At 32.7% G+C, this 12,343-nt stretch overlaps 1 protein-coding gene across 1 annotated transcript in view; it reads right to left on the reverse strand.

Moving 5' to 3' along the window:
• Positions 1 to 12,343, reverse strand: part of MIB1 (MIB E3 ubiquitin protein ligase 1) — a 142,455-nt gene that overhangs the window by 89,710 nt on the left and 40,402 nt on the right. The window contains exons 4-6 of the mRNA XM_077135812.1: positions 7,992 to 8,096; positions 5,076 to 5,142; positions 3,329 to 3,533 (exon numbers count right to left, since the gene is read on the reverse strand). Coding sequence (XP_076991927.1) covers positions 3,329 to 3,533; positions 5,076 to 5,142; positions 7,992 to 8,096 — 377 coding nt within the window. The remainder of the gene's footprint in view (positions 1 to 3,328; positions 3,534 to 5,075; positions 5,143 to 7,991; positions 8,097 to 12,343) is intronic.

Consider the following 12,343-nt stretch of genomic DNA (forward strand, 5'->3'; position numbering starts at 1 on the left):
ATCCCAGCACTAATCTCAATGCCTAACACAGAAAAGCACTTAATAAAATTTTGTTGAATAAAGAACAAAAAAGATGATTTTCTAGATTATTTTCATATTCCTGCTAATACTTCACTGTCCTAGAAAGAAGTCTGTCAGTAATAATTCCAAATTGTATTAACAATTTCCAAACAACAGAGAAAATTTAACACAAAATGTGTATTAGTACATGCTAATCGAACTTAAACTGTATCTTTAAGATTTTTCTTGTCTTTTTTTAACAGCTTTATTGCAATATGATTCACATGCCATAAAATTTGCCCTTTTAAAAGTGTTAATTTTGTGGGTTTTAGTACATTCAAAGAGTTGTACAACCATCACCACAATCTAATTTTATTTTCAACACTTCAAAAAGACACCCCATAAACCACTAAACTGTCACCAATGGCAGTTTCCCCAATTCCTAACAACCACTTGCGTACTTTCGGTTTCCATAGATTTGCTTATTCTGGACATTTTATATAAATGAAATCACATAATACATAGTCTTTGTGACTGGCTTCATTCACCAAGTATGATGTTTTCAAACAAGTGTCAGTACTTCATTCTTTTTTACAGCCAAATAATATTCCATTGTGTGGATATAATACATTTTGTTTATTCTATCATCACTATATTTGGGTTGTTCACAATTTTTGGCTCTTATGAATATATTAAGCTGAAATTCATGTTCAGGTTGTTGTATACACTTATGTTTTTAACTCTCTTAATTATATACCCAAGAGTGGAATACAAGGTTACACAGTAACTCTAGGTTTAACATTTTGAGTAATGACCAAAATGTAATTTCAAATGACTGCATCATTTATAATCCTACTTGCAATGTTTAAGCATCCCAATTTCTCCATAGCCTTATCAACACTGTTTATTTTCTGTGTTTTGTTTACAGCCATCCAAGTGTGTGAAGTGATATTTCAATGTGGCATAGATTTGCATTTCCATCATAAGTGAAGATGTTAAGCCTCTTTTCATGTGCTTACTGGCCACCTGTATATCTTCCTCGGAAAAATGTCTATCCAAATCGTTGCTCCATTTTTCAATTGGGCTAGGTGTCTTTTACTGTTAAATCTTAAGAGTTCTTCATATATTCCAGACTCGTGTCCCTTATCAAATGCACGATTTGCAAAGACTTTCTTCCATGCCATGGGCTGTGTTTTCATTTTTTTACAGAGTCCTTTGAAATACAAAACATTTTTAACTTTGATGAACCAATTTATTTGTTTTGGGTGTCAGAGCTAAGAAACTACTGCCTAACCCAAGTACACAAAGATTTATGTTTATGTTTTCTAAGAATTTTATACTTTTAAATCTTAGGATTAGGTCTTTATTTTGAGTTATGGTGTGGGGAATGGATCTAACTTCATTCTTTTCCATGTTAATAATCCAGTTTTCCCAGTACTATTTTTTGAAAAACTATTCTTTCTCCACTGAATTGTCTTGGACCCTTGTCAAAAATCAATAACCTTAAATGCAAGAGTTTATTTATCTATTTATTATTTTGGGTGCATGGTCCAGGAACTGAACCCGGGTCTCCCACATGCAAGAGTTTATTTTTTTATTCTCAAGTCTATTAAATTGATCTACATATCCATCTTTATGCCAGTACCACATTATCTTGATTACTGAAGCTTCATGATAACTTTTGAAATTGGAATGTGTGAGTTCGACTTTGCTCTTTTTCAAGATGTTCTGGCTATTCTGAATTCCCATATGAATTTTAGAATCCTTTGTCAATTTCCACAAAAAAAGGCACTGGAATTTTGAAAGGAAACGTACTGAATTACTGATTAGTTTAGGGACTATTGTCATCTTAAGAAGACTAAATCTTCCAATCCATGAACACGGGATGCCTTTCCATTTATTTAGGCCTTTATTAATATCTTTCAACAATGTTTTGTGGTTTTCAATGTAAAAATCTTATGCCTCTTGGTTAAACTTATTCCTAAGGATTTCATTCTCTGTGATGATACTGTACATGGAATTGTTGTCTAAATTTCATTTTCAGATTGTTCATTGCTAGTTATACAAATACAATCAATTTTTATATACTGATTATAGGTCCTGTCCCTTATGGAACTCATTTATTCGTTCCAATAGTTGTTTTGTGAATTCCTTAGGCTTTTCTACATACAAGATCATGTCATCTGTGAACAGATGCAGCTTCACTTCTTCCATACTTTTACTTATTTTTCTAGCATAACTTCCCTGGCTAGAATGTCAGTACAATGTTGAACAGAAGTGAGGAGAGCACTCATCTTTGTCTTATCCCTGACCTTAGGGGGGAACATCAGTCTTTCACCATGAAGTACAATATTAGTGGTGGGTTTTTCATAGATGCTCATTATCAGGCTGAGGAATTATCCTTCTTTCCCTATTTAACTTAGTGTTTTTATCATGAAAGGGGTTGGACTTATCAAATTATTTTTCTATGTATATTGAGATGATCCTGTGTGGATTTAAGCTTGAACACAATTAAAGCCAATTCCATGCTTTTGGTAAGCAACTTCCTATTTATTTTTTAATTCTCTATAAAAACATTCCTGAAGAAGTTCAGAAAGTTTCCTTGTGTACATGTCAGTAAGAAAACTTTGGTAAATAGTCAAATCAGTCAGTGCTTTTTCTTTAAAATATTATAACCAAACTAGTAAATGTGATATATTTTGGCCCCTAGGGCACATATATGAAAGGCATAGGTCCAACCTTAAAGAAACTCACAATCTAGAGGTCAGATTGAGAGGAGGCTTCCAAAGCAAATGAGTTCAGTATTTATAGCATGCAGAGAAATCAATCCAGAGAAAGGAGGAGGAAAGGAGAAAAGGTTATTCAAAATAGAGAAAGTAGAACATGCAAAGGTAGAGATGTGAGGAAATGCATGCACTTCTATATTGCTGATAAGGATTGGTGTGTGGGTACGTTTCTATGGCAAGAGAGTTGTGTTAATAAGAGATACTGGAGAAATGGGTGGAGAAGTTTGAATTTTATATTTCTCATTCATGTTACGAGCACAAAACTTTTTTTAGCTATATTTGGATCTAATACTAATACAAGGTATTCTACTCCCTAAAGGAAAAAAAGAGGTATGAAACACTGTATCAATATACTTACATAAAATCCACACACACACAGAGTTCTTTCCCTCCACAGTACCACCATACTCTGGATTTTTATAAACTACAAAGGAGCTAGCTTTAATGTGTCTTTGGTTGGATCACATTTGCTTTCTTTAAGGCTTTTTCTTCTGTACACTAATTCTATTTGTCATTATCTAAAAGTGAGAAATATCACCAACCTATTTCCACTTGGGTACTGCACTACAATGTCATGATCTTCATCAATGCCACAAACAGTTCCAGTTGTAGTTAAAGTCTCAAACATGCCATCAGTCCATCCTCCATGACCATGCTGCAAAGACTGCACAATTTCTAGGTCAAGATCTATATTTACCAGGTCACCAATCTGCAATCCACCAGGATTCCTGTTACCATTCTGCTCACCTGTAATTGCAAATGAAGTTAGGAACAAAAAAAGAGAGAAAAAGAAAGAAAAAAAAAGGAAGTCACAACAGCAACATACAACTAACTTCATTTTAAAACAAGAATAAGCCCTAGATACTTTAGTTCTAGCTACCATCTAATCTTAAAATGTTTTGAGAATACTCTGTAAGCATAAGATTTTAGAATTAGAGAATGTAGGAAAAAAATTTTAAAAAACATACATGAGACTCAAAAGTCCAAATATTGTGATTGGTGATCTATAACAAAGAGTGAACAGGAGGTCAGGCCACGGTGGCTCAGCAGGCAAGAATGCTTGCCTGCCAGGCCAGAGGACCAGGGTTTGATTCCCACTGCCTGCCCATGTTAAAAAAAAAAAAAAAAAGAGTGAACAGAAGTAGAATTTATAATAGGCTACACAATCCCGTATCAGAACACAAAGTTCTGGATATTGAAAACCTTCACGTTTCTGCTTTGATGACTTTTGACTATCTCTGCATCAGAGCTACAGTAACTAACTAAAGAACATAAAAAAGAACTCTGAAATTATTTTTTCTCTGAAATGTCTGGTAAACTCTTTTTAACAAATAGTCTTGTGATTTTTGCTTGAAGAACATTTTTAAACATTTCAAAGTTCATCCCCTAGATTATTTTTAAAACCTACTTCCTGTTGAAGGGTTCAGGATCATAAAACACTATGCTGAGGGATCCAAAATGTCCATGTTGATTTTATACTTTTTTTTTTGAAGATAAGACAAAACAAAATTTCTGAAAGCAAGAGAAACTGATGATTTCATAAAAAATATGTATTTCTTTCACATTCTCTCTTTGGAAAAAATGTAAGTTTTACTACAAGAAAACAACATTTTTTTTTGGCAACAAGGTAAGCCAAATGATTTATAAAAATCTAGAAACAAGAAAAGCATTCAGAGACTATGAAATGAAGAATCTACAAAATCAACAAACTAAAATTTGCTTTTCTTGTTCCTTTTTTATATTAATGATATTAACTTAATCTTAGAGCTGTTCTTATATTAAGAAATAAAAAATTTTCAGAAATTAGAACCATTTTAACAGATAATATTTATAAGAACTAAATTATCGGAACTTTCTCTCAATAGTGTATGAAATAAAACATTAAAACACAAGTTTTCAACAATATAAGTTCATAGTTGGAAGACAGATGCTATAAATATATACTATGGCATATGAATTCTCAAAACACAACTCCTGTCTGAATCTAATCATTAAAAAGGAACAAACGTTTCAAAGTCAGAATAAGACCAAAAGAGTGTTTCTCTGATGCAAGTGTTTAAAAAGATGATAATGGTGATGAATACACAACTATGTGATAATACTGTGAGCCACTGATTGTAACCATGTCAAGAATGTTTATATGTTTGTTTGCTGTTTATAATTTTTTTAAAAAGTGTCTCTCCAAGTAACTTTAATGGTAATATTTTTCGAAGTCCAATTTAAGTATTTTCACTGATTCCATGAATACTGGCCCATTAATTAGCAATCTTCTTCAGACTCCTGACTTACCTAGCACAGGGCAGTGATCTCTGTAGAAAGAACCTCCTTTGGCATCCTGGACACACTTCAGATCAGACTAAGAAAAGAAACCAAAAAAAACCATCCATGAATACTTCCAAATATGGCTCAATACTTGAAATGGGCAAAAATGTTCATTCTCAACACACCACCTTCAAAAGAAGTCAAGAGTAGCTTTAAGTTAACAGTTACACAAAACACGCTTCAAAAGCACCTGTCAAAACTGTAAGTGTAACCTCCAAATAGGTCATATTTTATTTAATATAAGCTTTTATATAAAGATCAAAATGTAAATGCCTGAATCTTTCACATTACAATATTTTCAAAAGCACATGCTACAAGATAAAGAAATATCCACTGTCTGAGATGTACAGACTTTTGTTTTTTGTTTTTTTTTTGCACGGCAGGCTCCAGAAATGAATCGCCTGACACATTTATTTTTAAAAGTACTTTTACAAGAAAAAACGTATATCTCATTCAATTTCCCCAATTTTATGAAATCACAAAGCAAGTATCAACTAATTTTGTAAATAAGGAAATGAAGGCAGTAAGTAAAGGAAAGTATTCAAAAGTAAACAGATTACTTTTAATCTGTTTTACTTAAGAAAAAGATTAAACTTTTTTCTTTTGATTCATCATCCAGTTTTTTCTATTTATATTAACTTTAGTCCTATTTCACCATAACTTGATTAACTCAAGTTCCTTTCCATTTAGCTTTTACAAGAAGACAAATTACTATTTAAATACCTGAATGGGGAAGCACTGTGCTATAACGAAAACTACAGAAAATGTGAACTTAGAATACTAAGCATCCTTGGGAGTACTGTGAAACTTTACAGGTAGTTACAGGTAGATTTACTTGAAAATATAGCACCTGGCATACATAATAGGTGACCAGTATTCTTACTATTAAAGAAAGGAGTTCCTTTATATATACACAAACATACAAAGAACCCAATTCTCTTTTATAGTTTCCTTTGCTGCTAAAGCCTTATTCTTAGCTCAATACTGGCCAAAAAGACACAGGGACAAACTGTTTTAATATGACACTACTAATCCAGCAATTCTACTTCTAGCAAGCTATACTAAGAAAATGTACCATAAATGTGCAAAATCATATGCACAGTTTTTCTGTTTGCAACAGTGGAGGAAGAGAAACCGAACCCAGGTACCCATCAACTGAACTCTGATTAAATAATGCCATACCATACAAAGGAATACTAAACAGCCATCAAAAAAAAGAACGGGATCATTTTATACATAATCTATATATACTACTCATTAAGTACCTGAACACAAATAGCACTTAAGGCTACATTTGATGCAAGTTAATAATCAGTTGGAATCCTATGAAAATCCACAATTTAAAAACAGGGCCATAAACATAATAATAGAAAAATCATAAATGATGCTATATATACAATTACACATAAAAATGGGCAAATAAAGAATTTTTTTGACTCATAAGGCTAATTATACATATAAATGGAATAAATTAAAGCGAGGAGACAGTAGGATATTTTCTCCCCTCCTAACTAAGGGCATAAAATAATTGAGAAAAAAAGAATTCTTTGAAAAAGAATTTATTCCAAATGGAAAAGATATGAAAGGCATTAATGTTTTGGAATTAATATAATGTTAAATCATACTCTACAAATTGAATAGCTGAGTCAACATCAGAACAATGACCTATGAAATGTAGAATAAGAGGCTAAATAAGCCTCAATTATTCTCCAAAGTTCTTATGTAACTTAAGGTGTTCCTAGGGCAATCATTTTCAATTATCAACACTCCACTTTAAAAATACAGGAAAAAGGGCGGGCCGCGGTGGCTCAGCGGGCAAGAGTGCTTGCCTGCTATGCCGGAGGACCCCGGTTCGATTCCCGGCCCCAGCCCATGTAAAAAACAAACAAACAACAAAATATAATAAAATAAGAAAATGTTTAAAAAAAAAAAAAAAAAAAGAGACCACATTTCACTTACTCATCTCTTAAAAAAAAAAAAAAAAAAAAAAAAAATACAGGAAAAAAAATCCCCTTAAAAATAATTTTAACACTTCTTATAATTTATACTGCTATCAGATACCAGAGCATAAATCTCATTACAGCGAAATGTTAATAATAGGACCTCTACTTAAACTATGGACAATTGCATAGTACTATTTTAATACTCTTTCACTAGTTGTAACAAATGTAACTACTGTTAAAAAACAATTACAAAAAACAAAAAAAAAAGGTGTTATCAACTGTAACAAATTTTCCATACCAATGCAAGTGCTGGTGGTGGAACAGTGTATGGGAATCTTGTATTTTATGCATTGCTTGCATAAAATATTGTTCTATAAACCCACAACTTCTCTATTAAAAGAAAATTTTGATGTTAGTAAGAGGGGAAACTGTGTGTGAGGGTGGACAATATATGGAACTCTGAGCTTCTGGCATAATTTTTCCATAAACCTACAACTGCTCTAATAAAAAGAGAAAAAGGAAAAACTTCATTATAATACTGTCCTCAAGATCTACACCATAGAGTGGACTTACAGATGACTTTAAATCTTTCTGATGGAATTTAGTAAATAAACCCCTAGACTTACATTATAAGGAATCAGCTCTATTTAATACATAGTAAGTACCCAAACTTTAACTGAGGGCAAAATCTTATTTATTATTAAATGGTTTCAACAAATGTAGTAAAAATGTAAAGGTTTTGGAAGTTTATTAAATTCTCACTTTACAGATTTCCTACTATTGCATATTCATGATTTAGATGGCTGTGTTCACAAGGGACCTTCTAATGCATGCAACTGACAGAAGGAGATGACAAAAGAAAAAAGATAAAAGAACACAGTAAGAGCTATCCTTTTGACCCAATGGACATTTTCATCTTTTGTGGTTCTTCGCTACTTACCATGCCCTCAAAGCCAACTCTATAAAGGTTCTTAGCACCATTATCCCAGAGAACATATGCTGCACTGTGCGGGCTTGAAGCGCTCCAGTCCTGGATCTCAGTTACCTAACAGATTTTTTAAGAAAAGAATTTTTTTAAAGAGGAAGGGAAGGTTAGTTCTTTCAATTGTTACATTTAAACTTTAAAAATCATTTCACCTATCATCATGTTGTAACAAAATCATGAAGAATACTTATTTGACAAATGTGAATTATTACATACAATTAAATTATCATTAGGATTAGAAGGCAATTTCTCAAACCAATGAAGAAATTTTAAATTGGGAAGCTCAGAGTTACAGTAAAGACTATCAGAAAATACATAATTTGACATAAAATTTAAAACCTTTGTATTTGTAAAGGGTTTTTTAAATAAGAATAGTATATTATTTTAAATTCCATTATTCAATAAAAAATTTTAAATCTTTGCTCAAATATCCAGAATGATTCAAGATAGGACTGTACATGATTGGCTAAACCCCCACAAACAAAAGGCTCTTAATTAGCAACTGTGGCAATGTTCAAAGGGGATCAGAGTTGCTTTTCCTCCTCCAGCAGTATCACTCAGTCAGTTCAAATCAAGAGGCCATTTAAGCTAAAGCAGCATGCCTAAATGAAAACCCAGACACAAACTCTAGGTCCTTGATACAACCAGACTGATTCCCAAGTCCATTAGATATAAAAAGTGCTGGGACTGCCACTGCTTAAGGTCCAATGCTTAAGAACCAAGACTACAAAACAAGACACAAATGAGCATTAAAATGGGATATTCTCAAGTAAACTAGTCTATAATTATAAGTGTAGGAAATTATACACTTAATGCAATTCAGGTAACTTTTCTCCATCTTGATACTTAACATCTGCCACATATATCCCACTTAATAGTTACTTAGAATGACAGACATATTAAATATAATTTCAAATTTGAGATTTGAAACATACTATTACTTCAAATATATATAATGACCCTTTCTTTTTTATCCTATTGTAAAGAAATCATTTTTATAAAAACCATCCTACAAACTAAAGAAATAGTTTCTTACGGTGGTTTCGTGGACGTAACAGTTTTAACGTTTAAGATCTAAAATATTAAATCCTATTAGCAAATAAGACCATTATTTTAAATTTTGAAATATGTATTATAAAAACATAATATATGTACACTTTAAGTAATAAAAAATAAAATGAATATTCATGTACTTACTTCTCACCTAAGAAAAAGAATACTACCAGTACTTTTCAACAAACCTTTCCACAAACCCATTCTCCTGCCTCCCAGCAGAGGTAGCTGCCACCCTGAATTTGCCCTGTTTTCCTCTATGATTTTTGTACAACTAACTGCTATTCAGCCTTACAAAACAACAGTTACTAACACTCTAAAATGAAATATGTAACCTTTAACAAAAAAATCCTTCTACTGTACTTAGTTTCTACTTGATTTATTTTTTAAAATGTAAAGTTATGTTAAATAAGTTTGTATTTTTAACAGAGGACAAAAAAGGATTTGACTAGCTAATAAAAACTACAAATTTTATTTAAATCAAAGTCAACCTAAATTTAAAATTAATTATGGTATAAGTAAGTTCCTTAGTCAAGCTCAGATTCACTATAATGAAATTCCTTTATATGTTAATATTTTTTATTCATTATTAAGGAGGAAACAAAGTAGAAGCATAAGAAAATAATTACAGTAATTTTATACTTTCAATACTGGTTAAAAAATATGTAAATGACTACTAGAAAAAAGGGGTAACAAGAAACTCTACAAAGGATCAGACTGACAGATACCTGCACCCACTGATCAATCTTAGCATGACTAAAGTAAGATAATCAGATTTCATGTGCCTCCTAATGTGATGTAACAGGAAGTACACAGCACCACTTATGAGAATCCTTACCAAAATAAATGAACCTAATTCTGATAAAGCCTCTAGATCTAACAACTAGTTTACCAGAAAGATGGGAGAGGAAAAAGTTAAACAATACCATAAAGAATCAATTAGCCAAATCTAAAGAATCTAGTTTCTTTAACAAGTAAATTATATTTTTTAAAAAAGAGAGTAATTGTTGAAGTTGGATTATGGGTGCATATGAATTTGAAATACTATCCTTTCTACTCTGGTGTATATGTGAAATTTTTCACCATAAAATGTTTTTTAAAAATATGATTGAGTATGTCTGTAAGAAACATTTCATTGTTACATATTCAAAAGTATTTTTAAAACAGTCTTAAAATACTAATATATGTAGTAGTAGTACTTAAGAAACCCTTATAGAACAATACTACAAAATGTGACCAAGTGCTAATAAGTTGGTGAATTTGGGTATCTGGGCATGGTTATTTTCTATGTACTGTTTTTGTATTATTTTTGTAACTTTCTTGTAAGTTTGAAGTTATTGCAAAATAAAAGCTTTTCTTAAAAAAGGAATATCCTACATACTATTAAATAGGTTACATCAGGGGATTAGGATAGAGGAGCCAACACTGAAGGGAAAAAGGGAACATTAACAACTTTCTTCATTTATACACACGGGAAAGAAAGCTTCAGACAATAAAACTGACATTTAGTTTCAAACATGAATAAAAATGTTACCCTGCAGACTTATTATGTCAGAGTCTCTCACTCAAAGCCACATGTGTAAGATGGTTTCATTTATTTTTCCACATTTTGTTCTTAAAATGCACCATGTGCTAAATCATAACAAATCAAAAATGCAATATAGATGACTCAGCCTAACTCAAAGCAAATCAAAAATGCAATACAGATGGACCAAAGCCTCAAGAAGGCGTACTTTTTATCCAAAATATGCCATATAACAGAAACTCAGGAAGTCTGATTTACATAAAGGCTGGAACTGCCTTAAAAGCTGATGAAAAGTGAATACCTATTCTCTGGCCATATCAATAATCAATTATGGGAAGAACATAAAGACATTTTTCAGAGTAGGCTAAAAAAGATGATGCTACAGAAAACATGAGATCCAGATGGGAAAGAAGCAAAAGGAATCCATCCATGGCAGGACATCAAAAGGAGCTCCTGGATGACCACACTGACAGTTACCAGTCCAGACTGCAGACACTGTACCATTTTACTGATCTGAGCCCCACCCAAATTGTCAAATAAACGTGGCTGGTTTGAACTATATATTGATGAAGTTCTCTCTCTTCCCTACACCCTCATTTCCTGCCACCTGAATCAGCTGAGGACCCTCACCTCTCCCCACAGAATATTCTGCTTTGATCTGCTCCTAAAACTTTGAGGTGGGTCATGGTAAACTCAGAAGCAACCCACCCCTCTGATGATATTCCTGCCCAATGCCCAGCACATGGTCCATGTTTCTGCTCTGCCTAACTGTGTTTCCCAGAAATGAATACTTGCCCTGCCCACTGACTTTGCCAGAAGGATGCCTATAAAATACAATGGAAGCTGAAGCAAGACAGGTTACCAAGAAACTCTAGTCAATTTATATTCTCCTGGGAGCTTTCATCGAAAAGTGACAATTCTGCCCTGTCCTTACAATAGCTAGGTTTAGATGGACACATACAGTCCATCTGAAGTATACAATCAATGGCTCACAATATCATCACATAGTTGTATATTTATCACGACAATCATTTTTTTAAATCTATGCATCATTCGAAAAGAAAAAACTCATACATCCCATACCCCGTACCCCTTTCTCTCATTGACCACTAATATTTAAATCAACCCAATTTTTTTTACCCCTTATCCCCACTTATTGTTTATTTATTTTTATCCTTATTTTTCACTCATATGTCCATACCCTGGATAAAAGGAACATCAGACACAAGGTTTTCACAATCACACAGTCACACTGCTAAAAGCTATATAGTTATACAATCATCTTCAAGAATCAAGGCTACTGTAATACAGTTCAACATTTTCAAGAACTTCACTCTAACCACTCCAGTACATGATAAACTAAAAAAGGATATCTATACATTGTATAAGAATAACCTCCAGGATAACTTCTCGATTCTATTTGAAATCTCTCAGCCACCAAAACTTTATTTTGTCTCATCTCTCTCTTAACCCATTTGGTCAAAAAGGTTCTCTTCATCCCATGATACCAGGTTCCAGTTCATACTGGGAGTTCTGCCCCATGGCCAGGGAGATTTCAACCCTGGAAGTCATGTTCCATGTAGGGAAGAGGACAGTGAGTTAACCTGCCAACTTGGTTTAGAGAGAGAGGCCACACCCAAGCAACAAAAGAGGTTCTCTGAGGGTGATCCTTAGGCATAATTAAAAGTAGGATTAGCTTCTTCTTTGAAGGAATAAGTTTCATAGGGGC

Source organism: Tamandua tetradactyla, chromosome 18 (genome assembly GCF_023851605.1).
Source record: "Tamandua tetradactyla isolate mTamTet1 chromosome 18, mTamTet1.pri, whole genome shotgun sequence".
NCBI lineage: Eukaryota > Metazoa > Chordata > Mammalia > Pilosa > Myrmecophagidae > Tamandua > Tamandua tetradactyla.